The following is a 19,343-nucleotide window of genomic DNA, read 5'->3' as shown; positions in this document are numbered from 1 at the left end:
CATCTTCCCACCACCGACCCAGTCGCCATGTGAGTTTCTGCCCTGCTGCAGTCGCGTGGCAGCCACGGTGAGCAAACCAGGTCAACACTCGAGGCAGCCACGTGAGCAGACCAGCTCAACACTTGAGGCAACCGATGTGAGCAGCCCCAGCAGTGAAGGCTCACACTAGCATTGCTGAGAAACCTGGAGCAGTGCTGTAGCAGGTACGCGGTGAATGTTGCACTCACCTAAAAGTCACAAGTGAAGTGCGGGTAGACGACTACACGCCACTTATATCTGATCGTGATTGAGACGGGGTCTAATTTCCCGCTGGCATGGTACGTAATTGGTTGGGGGTATGTGATTCTGGCTAGTTGTGATGCTAATGTGTATTCATTATATGCTGATAGCATTCTCAACATGGATCAGCAGCAAAGCTGATCCACCATCACAGTGATGAGAGGAAAATTCTGATTGTTTGTCCCCCAGCGGGAATCTGACTTTTGGCCTCACTCCAAATTTTCCGCTCCTGCCCGCCATCAAACCCGCCGCTGGTGAGACTGTCCAAATCTTTAGGGATCAACCAGCCAATCTCAGGCTTCCTGTCAAAGCTGAGCATCATTCTGTATGTACTGGGTCTCCATCTTGCCCAAATAATTAACTCTGACACAGTGTATTCACTTCCTATAGGGTTCTTTATATTACAACTGGTGTGCCGTCAATCTCTGTACAACCTAGACCTATACAACCTAGACCTGCCCTCTTACTGCAGTTGCTGTTGCACCATGGTACAGCAAACAGAAATCACTTGACCCAAAATGTGCAGATGAAAACTTTAAGCCCAATTAATTTGTGCCAATCCAGTGCTGAACGATTTAATCCCCTTAAATCTTTTTTGGTGCTTTTTCCGAAACTAAATAGGGGCAAATAACTATTTTCTTTGATATACCTCAAAGAACAAAATTACACATCTTGCTTTATTTAAAAACTATTTTATTACACCCATGTCAGGATACAAGGAAATCTGGAGCTAATCATATAGGAGGAATTCTCTGCACCTTTTCAAATTATGTTCTACACGTATATCACCAAAGTCTGTATTTTAAAAAAATATTTTAATAAATGTGCAGTTTATTTGAGGAAATTCTCCACACTTGATACATACGTACTTGCAAGTGTTTATGGTGAACATTAAAAGCAAAAACAATGAAATATTCAGTGGTTGACAGGAAAAATCTGATGATGATCTTGAAACACTAGTGATGAGACAGGGATAATAATCATCCATTGTAGAACGCATTCTTAGAATATGGATTTAAGGTCATCACTACACCGACATGCATGTTTGACAAGCATGGATAAGGCGTATGCTGAATGTGGTTTTATTCCATTTTTAGTTTTATCGCAGTAGGGGGAATTTCACCAAAGGAGACCATTCCTACTTTACTTCGTGGCTGAGCCACAGTAAAGAGTGTGATTTTGTGCAAACCCTCGATTTGCAGCTAGTGGTGAATAGTCCTCCTCTTTGGTGTGGCTACGATATAAATCTGTAATTGAAGGCAAAAGCAGGCAGTTCTGTGGCTCTTAGTCGAAAACCACAAAAACGTACTGTAATGCCCAAACGGCATCACTTCCTCCCACTTATTGTGTATATAAAGAGAACACAGAGCAAACGGGTCGATTTGAGTTCCAGAACACTTCTGCTAGCTGTTGTGACTAAGGGTGAAGGGTCACACAAAGAGGAAGGTAAATCGTTGGGGTCTCTCGCTTTCTTTCCATATTTATATGTATTTGTAAAATGTACAAAATTGTTGCACTTTTTAATGTTTTTCTTTGTTGACACATGGAAAGAGAATATTGAAAACTCACATGTTATTAAATCATAATTTATTTACATTAAATAAGCCCTAGAATTTTGCTGTAAATACAAAAACGTTTGTCAGTGAAATTGTTACCAACAACTGCCATCCCTCTTCTGAATCTACAGCAAGTTCTGAAGTCCCCACATGTGTTGAGTAAACACAGAAATCATGAAGTTGCTGTCATTGATTCTAATTGCTCCAAAGAACATGGTAGTTAAGTCCGCCTAATTAATTAGAAAGCATTGAATTGGTGAGAATGTTACTCTAACGCGATCAGCCTTGCTGCAAAGACCATTGAGAAAGTTGCACCTTGTTGAATGAGATGTAGCTGGGTTTTTAACCATGCCCTCATTTCATTGTTACTACTAACCAGCCTCCTTGGCCTTTAAAGAGCAATTTTATAGTTGGTGAATGTTAGATTTCACCATTATGATAAGAAGAATTCTACAAATATTGAATTTTTAAAGAAAGTTTGTTTACAATATTTTAGCTTCTAACTTAATCCCACCTGTATGTCCAAATCACTTATTTCAGTATCTATAAAATTTAAGGTTACAAGTGAAGGAAGTCAGTGGTTTACATTCCCTGGTTTTCTGTCTGTGCAAATTCTTCAATATGATTAGCTGGTTATTCTGCTTGATGACATCACTGAAGACACCTGAAGATCCCCTTGACAGGAGTGAGGCAATTTGCACCATAGGCATCAATATATCTTTGTTGACAGCTTTCTTTTAAGGTCAGCAGCAAATATTATTCCTTCACCACTGACGGCAAAGTCTAGATCATTATATACTTTCCCAGTTCAGGACAACAGATTGGCTGACAGGGACAGATGTTTTTGAGCAAGTTTATAAATTGGTCATTATAATGATTTATGTTTAAATGCACTTTTATTAAATATTAATAATTAGACAAGCGTAAAAAAATATAACTTGTATGCTACAAATTATATACAATACTTTTTGAGACTATTTATTACTTTACTAAGTGCATTGCCTCAGTACTGTAAGCCATCCCCTGGAGGAGTGGAATCGTAGTGTTGTTAAAGATTTCTGTCTTTGCATTAGAAAGGAAGGATGCTCTAGGATGCTGTGTCAAGTCAAAATCCATATGATGAGCGAGAAATGCAAAAGGAAATGGTGCAACTCTCTGCATTACAGTCCACTGAGCAATTGGGTTAAACTTTCATGAAGTTTGGAGAGATTTGCAGAAACAAGGAGGAATAAAATTGGTTGATTACAACCTTTGCAAGACAAACTAGTGCTAATTTAATGCGTGTGATCATATTTTGTGGAATGTATTCATGACAGCTTCCTAACTCATGTTCATGTAGCAATGACAAAAGCAGAATTGCTTGATTTTACTTCTGTGAAATGAATTGAGCAAGCATTGATGTGAAGGCAGACGTAGAAGGCGAATGCAATATGTTCCACATGAGGATGGAAATGCATAATAACAGGACTAGGATTCGCATGATGGACTGGACAAAGGTAAACGTTTAAAGAGACAGAGAGGGATCTAGGTCAAATTGACTGGAGTGGCCAGGAAGGTTAAAAATTAGATGCATAGAAAGTAAATAGGGCAGCATGGTAGCACAGTTGCTTCACAGCTCCAGGGTCCCAGGTTTGATTCCCGGCTTGGGTCACTGTCTGCACATTCTCCCCGTGTCTGCGTGGGTTTCCTCCGGGTGCTCCGGTTTTCTCCCACAGTCCAAAGATGTGCAAGTTAGGTGGATTTGCCATGCTAAATTGCCCTTAGTGTCCAAAAAGGTTAAGTGGGGTTACTGGCTTACAGGGATAGGGTGAAGGTGTGGGCTTGAGTAGGTTATTCTTTCCAAGGGCCAGTGTAGACTTGATGGGCCGAACAGCCTCCTTCTGCACAGTAAATTCTATCATTCTATGAAATCCCTTCCAAAAGACTGAAATAGGGTGCACCAAAAAGCAAACGTTCTGTGGGTAGAAAATGAGATTCAAAAGAACCTGAAATTTTTAGAGGAAGATTTGCATTTATACAGCACTTCTCACTATCTCAGCACATCATAGATGTCGTGTCGTGTCAGAGCAGCCGCTCGGAGAATCCAGGCTGGAGAATCGCCACTCGCCGTTTGCAGCGATTCTCCAAGTGGCCCGCACGAATTGCGCCACGCCGCTTCGACCCCCGCACGCAATTCTCCCACCCCCCTGAAACCAGCGCCGGGCTACTTGGAGAATCGCTGCAAACGGCGAGTGGTGATTCTCCGGCCTGGATTCTCCGAGCAGCTGCTCCGACACGACAGGTTCCCGCCGGCGCTGTCCACCTCCGGTTGCTGCCGGGAATTGTGCGGCAACGCTGGGGGGTGGAGGGGGGCTTCTTCACTGGGGGGGCCTCCAATGGGGTCTGGCCCGGGATTGGGGCCCACCGATCGGTGGGCCAGCCTCCCTCCCGGGCCTACCTCCTTCCGCGGTCGGCCCCAGAACACCGGCGCCATGTTGGTGAGGGGCCGGCGCGCGTAAGAAGTTTCCCGCGCATACACAGGATGGCGTGGCCCAACTGCGCATGCGCGGGAATGAGCTGCCCCAACTGCGCATGCGCGGGTTGGCGCGGCGCCAGTGGTGTGAACCACTCCAGTGCCATGTTGGCCCCCTATTGCAGCCAGAACAGGTCGTGCCCGGGACCTGTTCACGCCGTCATGAAACGTAACGGCGTTCACGATGGCATGGGCACTTAGTCTCGGCAGCGGAGAATATCGCCCAGTAGATATAGTTTGTCTGGATTTTCAGAATGTGAATTTTAAGGCAGCTTGGATAGAAAGTTTATTGATCAGTAAGAAAGAACAAGTCAGGATATATGCTTTTTGGGTAAAGATGGGGGTTAAAATAAAAAAAAGTTTGGGAGCGGGTGTGGAGCCTACTCCCAGAGGCAGGTGCATGATTTAAATATTTTAATGATGTCATTCCAATCCCTATTCCCCGCCTCCTCGCCAGTATTTCCAACCCCTCCCAGACCTTTAACCTCTCTCCCCCCCCAACCGTTCTGAGCTGCTTTCCACCCTTTCCCCATTTTTATGGTCTATACAATCACCCCTCCACCACTCTGCTAGCCTTCATGATTGCCCCAAAGCCCAAACAGTCTTTACAATCTCTTTCCCAGCTTTACAAGCTCCATAACCAACCTCCCTTCCTGGTTTTATGATTTACCCCCAATCTTTATAATATCCGGCACTACCTAGCTTTGAAGATCTCTCAATCATTACTGGGTTACGCAGCCTTCACAGTCCCTCCACCCAGCCCCCACTCCCTCCCACTTTCCCATAAATATCGGACCAAGGATGGAATCCTTTATTCAATGGAACGACACTGACGGGTATTGATGAACAGAGTAATCTAAGAGTTCAAATTAATATTTCCCGCGACACAGGAAAAGATGGCGGAGGGTGTGAGGTGTCGTTACATACGAACATACGAATGGTGAAGCCATAAAATAACATTGAATTTCTTCACAACTGCCTATCGAATTAAATTATATTCTGGCGAATCCCAGTATAATTATTAAACTAAGTCCTTTGACTGTTAGATTGAAAATTGTAAAGCATTCTTATTTTATACATTGCAATTCTTTTGTGTACCAGGCTATATAATGTACTGAAATTATAACAGAAAATGGTGGAAGTACTCAGCTACTCAGCAGGTCAAGCTGCAACTGTGGAGAGCAAAACAAAGTTAAGAGATCTCTGACCTTTCATCAGAATATTGAATATTCTGTTTTTTTTGAGAAAGGAAGCGATATGAATAGTGTGGTATACATATAACTTAAGAACTATTAGTTATGGGAGATTGGGCTTCTATACTTATATTTGACATGTTTGAAATTGCTTATATGGTTGGACTTAATTGTGAGATACTGATAGCAAGAAATTTTCCACTCTGGAGTCTAAGTCAAGCAGCAGGTGGACAAGTTGGCCTAATTGCTATAGTGTGATGGGATGACTGAACACACACAACCTTCTGCTGGCATCTGTGAGGAGCTCAGTGAATCTTGTTGCGGGGTGGGTTGGAAATTGCCCGCCATGCCGTCACCACATGGGGCCGAAGGTCCTGCCGTCATATTTTAATATCTCAGATAAACATTCGTTCAACGCAGACCAGGCGCTGGATTCTCCATCCCGCCGGCTGGTCAATGGGTTTCCCATTGTGGGGCAGCCCCACGCCATCGGGAAACCCGCGGGCTGCCGACAAAATGGAGCATCCCGACGGCAGAGAATCCAGCCCCAAGAGTTTCATATTACTCCTCTAGCTCGTACTGAAGAAGCTTGTAGATGGGAGCAACCACATTCAAGGATGTACGAGAGCACCTCCAGCACTGCCTTTTGCTTATCCCTCAATACGAATGCCGGCGGCAATATATGCATGATTGGGCCAGTGCTCACCGTTGCAGTGGTACATGTTCACCGCCATCTTGATATTTCTGGAGGCCCTGGTGCCCCTTACTGCCCAGGCTCATGTTCTGCTGATACTGTGCCAATTGGTGATGGGTCCCCCTTCTCAGCTGGGTGAGAGACAGGAGCAAAGCAGGGCTGCCTGTGCCATGCATCACGATGCCTCAGTCAGTGTGTGAACAAATTGAAAGAGATATATTTAGTGAGCATGTTGTTTATAGGTTTTCCTCCATCTCAAAGCCAGCAGGCCAGTGCTAAGCCCTTCGCCTGGTCTCCATCTAGATATGGTAGTCCCACCCCTTCCAGATAAAGGACATCCTGGAGGTCCAGAGATGACTGTTCCTCCCATCATATATGACTGCACAGGGGAATCACTCTCTGACTAGTGTGTTGTCAGCTATGTGTGCAAGAAGTCTCCTTCTGCCACTATTTCACTTGTCGCCACTACCCTTAATACTCTATGGAGAGACCATTGCCTTTGCAGCAGCATACAAAGATTAACTGTATGATCCCTCGTGAGCCAAGACCATTCAGCCAAGAGAATGGAGATTTGGAGTTGTGAGTTGGCTGGCGTCCATTTTCTGACTGTGCCCCTTGGAGGAATCTGCATCCTTCTTATCTGCCTCAGCTGCATCAATTGGCATGTGGCACAGAATGAACGACAGCTACAAAACTTGCTGGGATTTCAATGTTATGAGATCCATGAGTCTAAAGCAAACCTGCTGCAATGCCGGCATCACCCGAGAGAGGAGAACACAACTGAGCACCTGTGACATCCAGTTGCCTCCTAATTATTAGGGTGTTCTTTTGGTTGGCGATTGTGCTGACTTTGAACTTCACCTAAAAAGACCATCCTCCCACTTCGAGGGCTGCGACACAGGAAAAGATGGCGGAGGGTGGTGAGGTGTCATTGCCCATTCAGTGGACTACTGAACAGTTTGTGGACTTTTTGAATGTAAAGTTCCAGCAACAGAGGCATGTGCCCTCAGAGGACCGGGCAAAGGCGGTAGAGCTGCTTAGGGCGGCTATTGAGAGAGTGGAGCAGAGGCTGGAGGTGCAGGGTCTTCCATTTCAGGAGGTGGAGGAATCGGTGGGGGGGCATGAGGGCCTGCTTGCCTCACTAGAAGCGGAGGTGGTGCTCATGGCGGACAGCCATAAGAAGTTGAGGGAGAAGGCGGAGGACCAGAAGAACGTTCCAGGAGACAGAATCTCTGGATCATGGGGTTGCCTGAGGGATTCGAGGGAACGCAGGCTGCAAAGTATGTGGCAGGTATGTGTTGGAGAAGTTGGTTGTGGAGGGGGTCTTTGCCTATCGCCCCGAGATCCCAGCACGTTTCCTTCTCATAGAAACTTACAAGATAGGGTAGATTCAGAAAGAGTGTTCCCGATGTTTTGGGGGGGGGGGGGGGGGGGGGGGGGGGAAAGAGTCCAGAACTAGTGGTGATTGTTTGAAGATAAGGGGTAAGCCTTTTAGGGCTGGGTGCGGAGAAATATCTTCACCAATAGAATGGTGAATCTGTAATTTGCTATCACAGAAAGTAGTTGAGGCCAAAACGTTGTGAAATTTCAAGAAAGAATGTGGGGGGGGGGGGGGGGTGAGGGCAGACTAGGCTGTGGAAAGACTGAGTGGGGCAGGTGTTCCACTTGCAGCTGGATATGAAGACAAGGTGGAGTGGCAGTGCTGGTCAACAGGAGGGTGGCCTTTGAGGTCGGTAGTATTGTAACTGATCCTGGGGGTAGGTTTGTGATGGTTAGCGGTAACCTAGAGGGGGCGCCTGTGGTCCTAGTGAATCTATATGCCCCAAATTGGGATGATATGGATTTTTTGACGCGGGTTCTAGCAAAGATTCCGGACCTGGAAACACATCAGCTGATTATGGGGAGAGATATTAACACAGTTCTGGATCCTAGGGTGTACCGCTTGTGTCCTCGGTCCCTGAAGGTTTTGGCTATGGCGAGGGAGTTGATGGGGTTTATGGAGCCTATGCGGGCGTGGGCGGACCCATGGCGGTTTGAGAGGCTGAGGGCGAAGGAGCTTTCGGACTTCTCACATATACACCGGGTGTACTCCCGGATTGATTTATTCGTGTTAGACAAACTGGTTTTGGCAGGGGTGGTTGAATTGGAGTATTCGGCGATTGTGGTCTCTGACCATGCGCCACACTGGGTGGAGTGCGGGTGGTACAGTGGGAGGCTCAGCAACTGAAGTGGAAGTTGAATGTGGGGTTGCAGGCAGACAAAGGGGCCTGTGAGAGAATGAGAGTGACCATTTGAAATTATGTGGAGCAGAATAATACAGGGGAGGTTTCTGCTGCCATGTTGTGGGAGGCGCTGAAAGCGGTGGTAAGGGGGAAATTTATATCGTTTCTGGTGCACTGAAAGAGTGGAATGGGCTGAGACGCTGAGGTTGGGGGAAGACATCTTGAGGATTGACCGGAGATATTTGGTGGCACCTGAGGTAGCGTTACTAAAGGAGAGGCAGAGACTCCAGATGGAGTTTGGGATGGTGTCCACTGGAAAAGCAGTGGGACAGTTGCATAGAGCCAGAGGGGGGTTTATGAGTATGGGGAGAAAGCAAATGGGATGCTTGCACATCATTTGAGGAAGCAGGTGGCCAGAGAGATTGGGGGTGGAGGTGAGGGCGTGGCAAGGTGGTATCGGAGCCGAAGGGGCGAATTGTGTTTTTGGGGCCTTCTATCGGAGGTTGTACGATTCAGAGCCTGTAGTGGGGGTTTAAGGGATGAGGCGGTTTTTGGATGGGTTGGAATTCCTGAGGGTTGAGGAGTTGAAGGTGCAGGGACTGGGGCCCCCGATTAGGCTGAGTGAGGTGATGAGTTGAATGGGATTGATGCAGGTGGGGAAGGCCCGGATGTTTGTTGGGATGTACAACGAGTCAAAGGTAAGGGGGGAGCTCCCTCTATATCGCTCATTTTAAAGAAGGACAAAGACACCAGAGCAGTGCAGATTGTCCTGATTTCGCTACTGAATGTTGTTGTCAAAGGTACTGGCGTCGTGGATAGAGGAGTTCATGCCGAGGTGATAGAAGATCAGACGGGGTTCATGAAGGGGTGGCAGCTATCGAAAAATGTACGGAAGCTGTTTAATGTTATTATGATGCCCTCGGAGGGACAAGAAGTGGAAGTGGTAGTCGGAATGGATGCGGAGAAGGCGTTCGATCGGGTTGAATGGGCGTATTTGATTGAGGCGTTGGGTTCATTTGGGTAGGGTTTTGTGGATTGGGCTTGGCTCCTCTACATGGCGCCTAAGGCACCAAAGCCCTAAGGGGGAGTGTTCAGACAAACAAGGTTAGTTTGGCTTTCTTTGGGCAGGGGTGCTCGTTCTCGCTGCTGTTCTTTGCCCTAGCGAAAGGACTGTTGGCAATGGAGCTTAGGGGGTCGAGGAGGTGGAGGGGAATTGAGCAAGGAAGGTTGTTGAGCACTGAGTTTCTTTGTACACAGATGACCTCGTGTTGTATATTTCAGATCCAGTTGGGAGCTTGATAGGATCATGGGGATTCTGGGTGAGTTTGGCCACTTTTCAGTTGAATATGGGGAAAAGCGAGGTGTTCCCAATTGATGCACAGGGATAGGATAGGAGGCTGGGGGAAATTGCCATTTTGGGTGGTGGGGGTTAGTTTTCAATATCACAGGTGGTGAGGAGTTAGGCTCAGCTGCACAAGCTACCTGGCGTGACTGGTGGAGGGGATGAAGGCAGACTTCAGGAGGTGGGATGTGCTACCATTGTCTTTGGTGGGGCACGTGCAGACGGTGAAGATGACGGTGCTGCCAAAGGTTTTGTTTGCATTTCAGAACCTCACGATTTTTGCTCCTTTAGGAAGGTGAATGGGTTGATTTTGAGGTATGTGTGGGCGGGGAAGGCTGCACTGGTGCGTGTGTCGGGGGTGGGGGGGGGGGGGGTGGCATTGCCGAGCTTGTTGAATAACTATTGGGAAGCAAACATTGCAATAGCTAGAAAATGTGCAGTGGAGGAGCGATCTGTTTGGGTGCGGATGGAGGGGATTCAGTTTGAGGGTACTGCTGTTGGTGCCCCTTCCAGTCTCAGTACTCCACGAGTCTGGTGGTGATATCAACATTGAGGGTTTGGACCCAATGTAGACAGCTCTTGGGGTTGGAAGGAATGTTGCTGTGGGTGCTGATTTGCGACAATCATAGGTTTGCACCGGCGGTATTGGATGCGAAGTTCCAAGGGTGGCGGTAGGTGGGAATAGAGTACTTCAGGGATTTGTTTGCAGACTTTAAGAACTCGAGGGTATGTACCAGTTAACCAAAGGTGAATAGGTTCAGGTATCTGCAGGTTAGGGACTTTGTTAGGAAGGAGGTGCCGTCCTTTCCGTTGCTGCTGCCCCCGGTGCTGCAGGATAAGCTCTTGTCCGAGGATGACGTGGGCGGGGGTGGGGGGTGGGGGGAGGTTGCGGACATGTATGAGGAACTGATGAAGAGGGAGTGTAAAGTGCCATCTCGCCAGATTTCAATTCATCCTCCGAATTAAATTAATCCCCAACAAGAATTTAAATTGTGAAGAGGGGATGTATTCCCATGGAGGAGGTCAAGTACAAGACGTTGGGGTTGGAGTGTGGAGGGAAGCTTTGCAGAGGGTGAAGGTGTCCTCATCATATGCTTGGTTGAATCTTATTAAATTTAAGGTAGTAAATAGAGCCCGATGATGGCGTCCAGGATGAGTCGGTTCTTTGTGGGGGTGGAAGGGGGGTGGAAGGGGGGTGGGGCATATGTTTTGGGCATGTCCGAGGTTCAGGGAGTTTTGGAAGGGATTTTCAGACGTTATGTCAAAGATATTGGGGGTGGAGGTTGCTCTGAGTTCCGCATTTGTCAAAAATGAAGTTCCCCATTCAAGAGGTGGAGGTGGGATTCACCTTCAGGTGGAAGCTGTTTATCGACTTCTTTAAGGAGTATTGATTCATCAACAAGGGAAGGGGGGCATGGGAGTTAACTTTCTGTTTGGAGAGGGGATAGGTTGAAAAAGGGAGGCACTACCAGGGTATCAGTGGCTGAGTTGGGGCTGTGGTTGGGGGTTTGGGGGGGGTGGGGGGGTGGAGGGAGGAGAGGTTTTGTTATCTGTTGCCATGGTTGGCTTTTGTATATATGTATGTATTATGGATACCTCAATAAAAAATGTTCCCAAAAAAGGTGCACATTCTAAATTCTTGTTGTAGGTGAATTTAATTCGGAGGATGAATTTCAATCCGGCAAGTTGGCCCTTTAATTAGCTTTATTGAGATGCCAAAGAATGTAAATGAGGTTCCTGAAATTGTGCTTCGGGAAACTCAGCCTGCCTTGAACCTGCCATCAATGTCGGGAGAACAAACTTCTATACTAATTTTCCACTGGCGGAAAACTGACTTATTCCAGTCATGCCAAAATAAGTGCCCCCCCCCCCCCCCCCCCCCCCCCCCCCCCCGCCACAATTCCTGCCATTGGCAAGAGCAGAAAACTCTGCCCGATATTAAATGCAGATCTTTAAATATACAGAAGATAATTTAGTAATTCACCAGTAATATCGGGCAAGATTCTCCGTTTGGGAGACTGTTCTCCCGCCAGAGCACAATTGCTACTGATTTACATTCCCCCTGGGAGGGAAAATCAGGAAGCAATTCAGTATTCCTTGCCATTCAAACTAATGCATGGCATGGAATACAAGGGTTTCCTGAGGGAATCCCACTATCGGGCCACCATTTTGAACAGGGAGCCTGATAGCGAAGTCCCGTGGCACCCCCGCCCCGCACTGCAAATCAGCCCGCCATCCACAGATTGCCTCGGTGCCCCCCCTTTCCGCCAAGTACTGGGGTGACTCATCCCACCCCCCCACCCCCAGGGACTCCCTAACTAGGGAGACATAGGGGCCCTGGAGGGAGTCTCCCTATTAAGGGGGTCCCGGGGGTCTCCCTATTAAGAGGGTCTCTTCCTTTGGAGGTCTCTGGGGGGGGCTTGTCGGTGGAGGGGGGAAGTCTGGTAGAGGAGGTGTGGGCAGGTAGTGCATTGTTGGGGGGGGGGGGAAGGTGGACTTTGGAGCAACTCCCTTAAGGGGTTACCCCCTTGGTCCACTGCGGGATTCACCACGTCAGGCTCACTTTTGGTGAGACCTGTAATAAACCCCACCCATATGATTCGCAGCCCAGAAGACCGGAGAATCACGGTGGGCCAGAGAATAGTGTGCCAGGCCTGCTAAATGGATACAAATGGGTCATTGAGACCCATTTGCAATCATTTACATTCTCTCGCTGGTGCGTGGGGGCGAACCTCAATCCTGCCGCCAGATTTGGGGGGGGGGGGGGGGGGGGGGGGGGCAGAGCATTGCGACCAGACCGGCGGCCACCACGCCCAATGCCAATCCCGGTTTTTCAATTCTCCGCCACATCGGGGACCCCGCTGCTGGGGACGGACAGCAGAGAATTCAGGCTATCATGTCAAATCACATTGAAAGCGTGTCAGATTTTTTTTGCTGTAAATATGCCTGATACTTCAAAGGCAAATTCATCAAATGTAAGTAAGTAAGATCATGGGATATTTTGTAGTAGACATTCTTCTAATTAAGCTTTATTTCTTTAAGTTTACTCCTACTGATGTTAACATGCTGGATGAAGTTAATGTGACTAAAAGGATATCATCACTGATAAAGTGTACTATTGTGCTATATTAAGAAGGATAGGATCTCATCTTTATATCTGTGTTTCTACATATGGTAATGTCTCCACTAGCTGATCAGAAAGAAAGTAGAATTCAAGATTAAATCAAGCATCATCATGCACATCATTTATGAACATTTAAAAAAATACAATTTTATCTACTCTCCGCTTTCTGAAAAATCCTTCCTCTAATGCTTTTAATTTAATATTTGCAAACTTATTGCTGCAATTTTCTTTAATTTAATTTGTAGAAATGTTGCGGTGAACTTTAACTTTATCGTTGACGGGCAGCACGGTGGCCTAGTGGTTAGCACAACCGCCTCACGGCGCTGAGGTCCCAGGTTCGATCCCAGCTCTGGGTCACTGTCAGTGTGGAGTTTGCACGTTCTCCCTGTGTCTGCGTGGGTTTCGCCCCCACAACCCAAAAATGTGCAGAGTAGGTGGATTGGCCACTCTAAATTGCCCCTTAATTGGAAAAAATAATTGGTAATCTAACATTTTTTTTAAAAACTTTATCGTTGACTGCAAATGGACGATGATGGGTCAAACTCCCATTTATAATAAAAAGCGGATAATCAATCAGCTGGAACTGGTTTCACTCCCAGCACTGCAAGTTGAAATGAACCTTTATTTTTTGTACTTTTCTACCCTACTCTTAGGCCCCTTCATAATACTTGGGTGAATGTCCACATTTGTCCAAAGATGCGCCGGTTAGGTGGATTGGCCATCTAAATTTCTCCTTTGTTTCCAAAGGTTAGGTGGGGTTATGGGCCTAGGGCAGGGGAGTGGGCCGAGTAGGGTGCTCTTTCGGAAGGTCAGTGCAGACTTGATGGGCTGAATGGCCTCCTTCTGCACTGTATGATTCTATAATTTTCTGCACTTCTTGCCCTCGAAGGGAGTTCTGCACTGTGATTTGCCATGCATTCCACATGAGTCCTTGCTATTTGTTCTTTCAGTTGGAAAGTGCCTCACATTTTTCCTGTGAATCTGAGAGTTGTGAACCTGTGACTTTCCTTGCTTCACATGGTGCAAGAAAATACCAACATGTTGTGCCCACGTGTTGCCTCTGAGAACTATATAATGATACACAGGACCACAATTGCAATTTTGAAGTACAAATCAGTGGACATACAGCCCATTTGTAGTGATGTTAAACAGCCTGAGCAATGGTCTTTAAAGGGGCTGCTCAAAGAAAAGAAAGACTTGCTTTTATATAACACTTTTCACAACTACTGGATGTCTCCAAGAGTTTTATAGCCAATGAAGGACGTTTGAAGTGTAATCACTGTTGTAATGTAGGAAGCGAGATAGCCAATTTGCTCACAGCAAACCTCAACCATATGACCAGGTAATGTTATTTGTGATATTGATTAAGGGATAAATAATTTCCAGGACACTATGGGTCCTCTTCGAAATTGTGTTATAGGATCTTTTACATCTATCCAAACAGGCAGATGGGGCTTTAGTTTCATGTCTCATCTGAAAGGTGGCATCTCTAACAGTGCAGAACTCCCTTCACACCTCACTATAGTGTTAGCCTTGATTTTTATCAAGCCTGGGGTGGGATTTGGAAACCCAAAATCTTATGACTGAGGGGCAAGAGTGCAACCAAATGTGTCATGTCTACAGAGGCTAAATTATTTTTTATCTTATATTTTTGTGAGGGCAGAATGTTTCTCCTGTGCGCAAAGCCACCCTCCTCCCGGTCACCTTAGACTGTTGGCTGGCTTCACATAGGTGATCCCCACCTGTCAAGCTGCATCATATTGCAAGCTTGGCCATCAGCACCAATAATTCTCGATAAGGTTTGGGAAGTTTGGAATCACTTCAAATGAGCATATGACAGTGTTCATGGCCTTCTAATCTCCCAATCATTACTGAGTGGCTGTGTGCAACAGTGAAAGGGTGAGGCAATCTCGGAGGTGCCACTCTTCAGACAAGGTGATACTATGATGTCTAATTTATCTTTTCTATGATTTAAAAATATGTTTTAAAAAACCCATGACATGAATTGAAGAACAGAAAGGCAGGTAACCTGGTCAATATTCTTTCCTCAATCAACAGCACCAAATAAAAAGGTGATTGCTGATTGATAACACCAGCAGCAACTGCACTTGAAAGCAATTCGTTCTCTGTGAAGTACTTTGGGATATTCTGTAATATGGTATTATATCAAGGCAAGCTCTTTATTTCCGAGGGTCAGAAATATGAAGCACTTTGAGTATGTTCACTCACTTTGTAACCATACTTACAGAAGACAAGATTTTTGTGTATTATTGTGACGTGCCGAATGGAATGAATGCATCAAAATATGAAGAATTCCACAACAAAGATCCAGTTGCCTCACACCGAGTGCATTATAATATACTTAAAATGTATGTTTCCACTGTTTTACGAGTCCTACTTTTGAAAATGAGAGATGGAGTTATTTTTTTAAAATTCAGGCAACCTTGTGTCTGGGCTGCAGTTAATTATACTGTTGGAGTTGTCCCTTCTGACTTGTTTGTCTGTGATTGACTGCATTATGTGCTCTGTTATAATTATATCAAGCGCAGGATGGTATCATGTCAAAACTTTGAGTAGTACTTTGGTTGAAAGAATGTCCTGACCATGGAATGACATGTCTCAGTAGTAACTAGAACATAATGATCCTTTGACTAAAGAAAAAGAAGCTAGTCTAACAACTAGCTGAAGAAATTTGTACTTTTATTCAAATGTTAGTCAGATACACTGTGCCATAAATCAGTCTAATTGTAAGAATGCTCCGGGTGTAACCCTCTTGCAAATACAGGCCTATATTTAAATGTTATTAAAATCCTCCAAGCTCTCTGGTGCAGTGGGTATACATAATTATAATCAAGTTCTGAGAGAAAAATGGTGCCAATGATAATCCTTGGCCTGTATTAAGTCAGATTGGAAGTAGAATTGCAATAGTTGGACATCAACATAAAGAAAGGAAGAAAATGCATGCTGTAGGAGAAGAGGGGAGTGGGACTAATTGGATCATTCCTTCAAAGAGACAGAATTGGTTCAATCAGTTGAATTACCTCTGTCTGTGCTGTATAATCTATGACTCTAGTTTAATCCTGTATCCTAAGCCTGGAGAAGGTAAGAGTTGCCCAGGTGTTCTTTCTGCTTTCTGCCTTTTTCCACCTCAATCTGTGACCACTGAGGTCACTTGTAGAACCCCCATTGCAAAGAGTCAACTCATTCTACATAGGCCTGTGATCTGCCTAATACTGTACGCATCATCTCAAAACTGGAACGCGCTTAAGCATACCTTTTTTAATTTCTCCAAAGTTGGAGAATAGACTGGCAGTTAAAAGCTCCAGCAATTATTCAGAAACACAACAATTGTAATTTAGGACTATTTTTGCAACAAACAAAAGCACCAAACGTGTATTTTTTTTGCTGCAAAAACCTCAAAACTATAGTCCTTCTAATGCACTCCCACCACATCTCTGGCAGGAGTGCAGCGAAGGGATTGGAAAACTGGCACTGAATCTTCCTGGTACCAGACTGCATTACCAGTATTAGTGAAGTGCAAGGAGCAGATTCACCTTTGTTCCTTAAAAAGATAGGAGAACAGGGATACTTTATGTGGGGAGTTCTTCTGTCTTCAACCTCTGAAGGAAAAAAAGGAAATGAACAAGCTGTTTCAGTGGAGCAAGGGAATCCAGGCCAGGAAGGTGTCCTCTACTGCAGAAATTCTATTGCTTGATAGATTATTTTACAAAGGGAGTTGTTTAGAATCAATTTTACATGTTTCTGGAGCAAAGGTCCAATAATCATCCAATGATACCGGGATCTCCCAACTGCGTTGGAAGATAGGACGTGCCCCAAGATACGCCCTCTGCTAAATTGGTACCTGCCAGTCCATTACCAGTTAGGTGCCCTCTCCCTGCACACTGCAGGGTCACTATTGGTTGGCATGATCGCAGTGAAAGTTACAGGATTGTAATCTGTAGGACTGTGAGCCTATAGTTATTGTATGCATTCATTACAGTTAATTTTAGATTATCTGCTGTAGCCTGTAACTCATTCATTTTACATTTCCTTTTTTCTTTTATAGAGCTCGCATCCATAACATTCTCAATTGAAGAAGAACATGTCATCAACATGGGTAAATTACAAGTAACATTCGATATGAAGTCTATCCAAAGAGAAAGAGCAAACAGTTTTAATTAGAGTTGAAAAAAGCCATGCCCCCAGGATGTAGGGGTGTGTCTAGTTGTCTAAAGAGAGATCTCTGAATTACAGCTGTATGATTTAAATGGGTATCTTTGTCACAGAAAATGCTTTGCACATTTTTTTTCTGAAGAAACAACATCTTTCTTAAAATGTAGCCTACCTCTAGAATTATTATGAAATACTTTAATAGAATTAGCATGAACTTGCAAAATCTGCATTATTGAAGTCCTTGCTGCAAACAATATTAAATTTCCTATTGTGATGATGTCTTTTGGCCAATACTGGTCCCAATAACAATTAATTTTTCATCTGCCTGTTCTTGACCTTTCCAGGATAAGAAGCAGCCTAAGTAGTCGATGATTCTTTAAAATTTGTTATTGATGCTGCTTCATATCAATTTGTTATTCCTGGCAGGATTAACCTTATGTATTCATTAGAGATGGAAGTCAAAGAGCGGGATTTGTTTAGAAAATTTGTGGAGACAACTTTTCAATTTACAAAAGCTGAGGTAACGCTAAACCTATACAATCATTGGTTCGAATATTGTGTCCAGGAAAATTGTTAAAGCCATGGAGAAGGTTGAAAGGATGATAAAAGGAAATAAAACATTTTAATTATGAGTAGAGACCAGGAAAAATTAGACTCCTTTCATAAGAAGTTAAGGAGTGATATCGAAATAGAGATTTTCAAAATTATAAGGTAAATTAGAGAAAAACTATTTTTATTGGTCAGCGACTAAAATACATCACCTAAAGATTGAAAGGAGGGACTAGAAGACTCTTTTTTACATCATGGTCTAAGGACCAAAGACTGTGGTAGAGGCAAAATAAAAGGTTGAAAAGGAAACTTGAAATTAAAAATAAGGAGGGTATAAGAAAAGGACATGGATTAGATTAAATACATTAGCTCTTTTCAAGAAAGCTGGCAAAAGGGTGACTGGGCGAATCCTTCTGTGCTGCAAAAATATTATGATTCAATTTAATCATAAATAAATAGCAATTATCTGGTTTTAAGTATTGGTTGAACTATATTTAGGAGAATTTTTTGACATCTCTGAAATTGTAGGAGTACAGATGTACTTAGGCGAAGTGGGTTATTATGTGGCATTCAAACACTCAATGTGGGAGAGCGCACTGCTCTCAGATCAGATACATCTAAGTATTTAATAGTATGGCTGTGTTTTGAAGGGCTCAGTCTTTTCTGAGAGAATATGGAACCAAATTTTCAGAACTCCCCATTTCTAACATTAAGAGAGAATCATTAATATAAATCATGAGTTACTTGTTCTTTACTAAGTAAAGAACTGTTTAAAGTAACGGACCATATATTTCACATTGTATGTTTCTTGTCTTTCTAGTTCAGGAGCGTTTTCTTGTTTTGTTCTCTCCATACAAATAATTATACCTGAATGTAATATTTGTACAAGCAGTTTGTCAGCGGTTTATTCTTTGTGCTATGCACTGTTTAGCATTGTAACAACATTCATATTGTAGCAATGCTACCAAAGTCAGGGGTGCAAGGCCAGCAGTGTAAAGTTATTGGCTGTTCGAAGTAGACTATACAGGAACAGAGGTATAGTGGTAAAGTTCCTCAAATAATAATCCAGAGGACTGGACCAATGCTCTGCCATTTAAATCCCACCGGGGAACTTAAAGTAAAATTCTCAATTAAATCTGTAACAACTGGATTGGAGGAAAATGCCCTTTATGGAAGAATAACTGCTATCCTGACACAGTCTGGTCCACATGGTATTCCAGACCCACAGCAATAAGATTGACCCTTAACTCAATTGTACCCAAACACCACAGAAAATTGATAAAAATAAAAGTCTCACTAAAGTAATATTCACTAACATCTGGGCAATTGAACTAGTCACACAATAGCTTGACAGAGTCAAACTTGCATAATCATAACTTATAGGCAATGTCCAAGACTCCTCCAACACCATCTTTGGATATGTCCTATCCCATTGGCAGGATACTTCCACGATAGGTGGTGGCACAGTGTTGTACACTGGGAACCTTCATTATAGAGGGCACAAAATGCATTCTGGGCAGGGGTCTTTAATGTCCATCACCAAGAATAGCTTTACAGCAACTGGTGGTTGGGCTGGCTGAGTCCTGAAGGTTGTATCTGCCAGAATGGGCCTGCAGCTAGTGGTGAAAGAACCAATCACAGAAAAACCTATGTGAGCTTGTTCTCACCAATCTACCGGTCACAGATGCATCTGTCCATG

At 44.6% G+C, this 19,343-nt stretch overlaps 1 protein-coding gene across 2 annotated transcripts in view; it reads left to right on the top strand.

Moving 5' to 3' along the window:
- Positions 1-1,624: 1,624 nt before the first annotated feature.
- Positions 1,625-19,343, top strand: part of LOC119963145 (annexin A3-like) — a 103,231-nt gene continuing 85,512 nt past the window's right edge. The window contains exons 1-3 of one of the 2 annotated variants that reach the window (XM_038791810.1): positions 1,662-1,725; positions 16,989-17,039; positions 17,522-17,615. In XM_038791810.1, coding sequence (XP_038647738.1) covers positions 17,532-17,615 — 84 coding nt within the window. In that variant the 5' untranslated portion in view covers positions 1,662-1,725; positions 16,989-17,039; positions 17,522-17,531. Of the gene's footprint in view, positions 1,726-16,988; positions 17,040-17,521; positions 17,616-19,343 lie in introns of both variants that reach the window. The other variant, XM_038791811.1, reaches the window with a different exon arrangement.

This window comes from Scyliorhinus canicula, chromosome 3, assembly GCF_902713615.1.
Source record: "Scyliorhinus canicula chromosome 3, sScyCan1.1, whole genome shotgun sequence".
NCBI classification, from domain to species: domain Eukaryota; kingdom Metazoa; phylum Chordata; class Chondrichthyes; order Carcharhiniformes; family Scyliorhinidae; genus Scyliorhinus; species Scyliorhinus canicula.
Note: the sequence above shows the minus strand (reverse complement) of the source record. Positions and strands in the feature narration are given on the sequence as shown.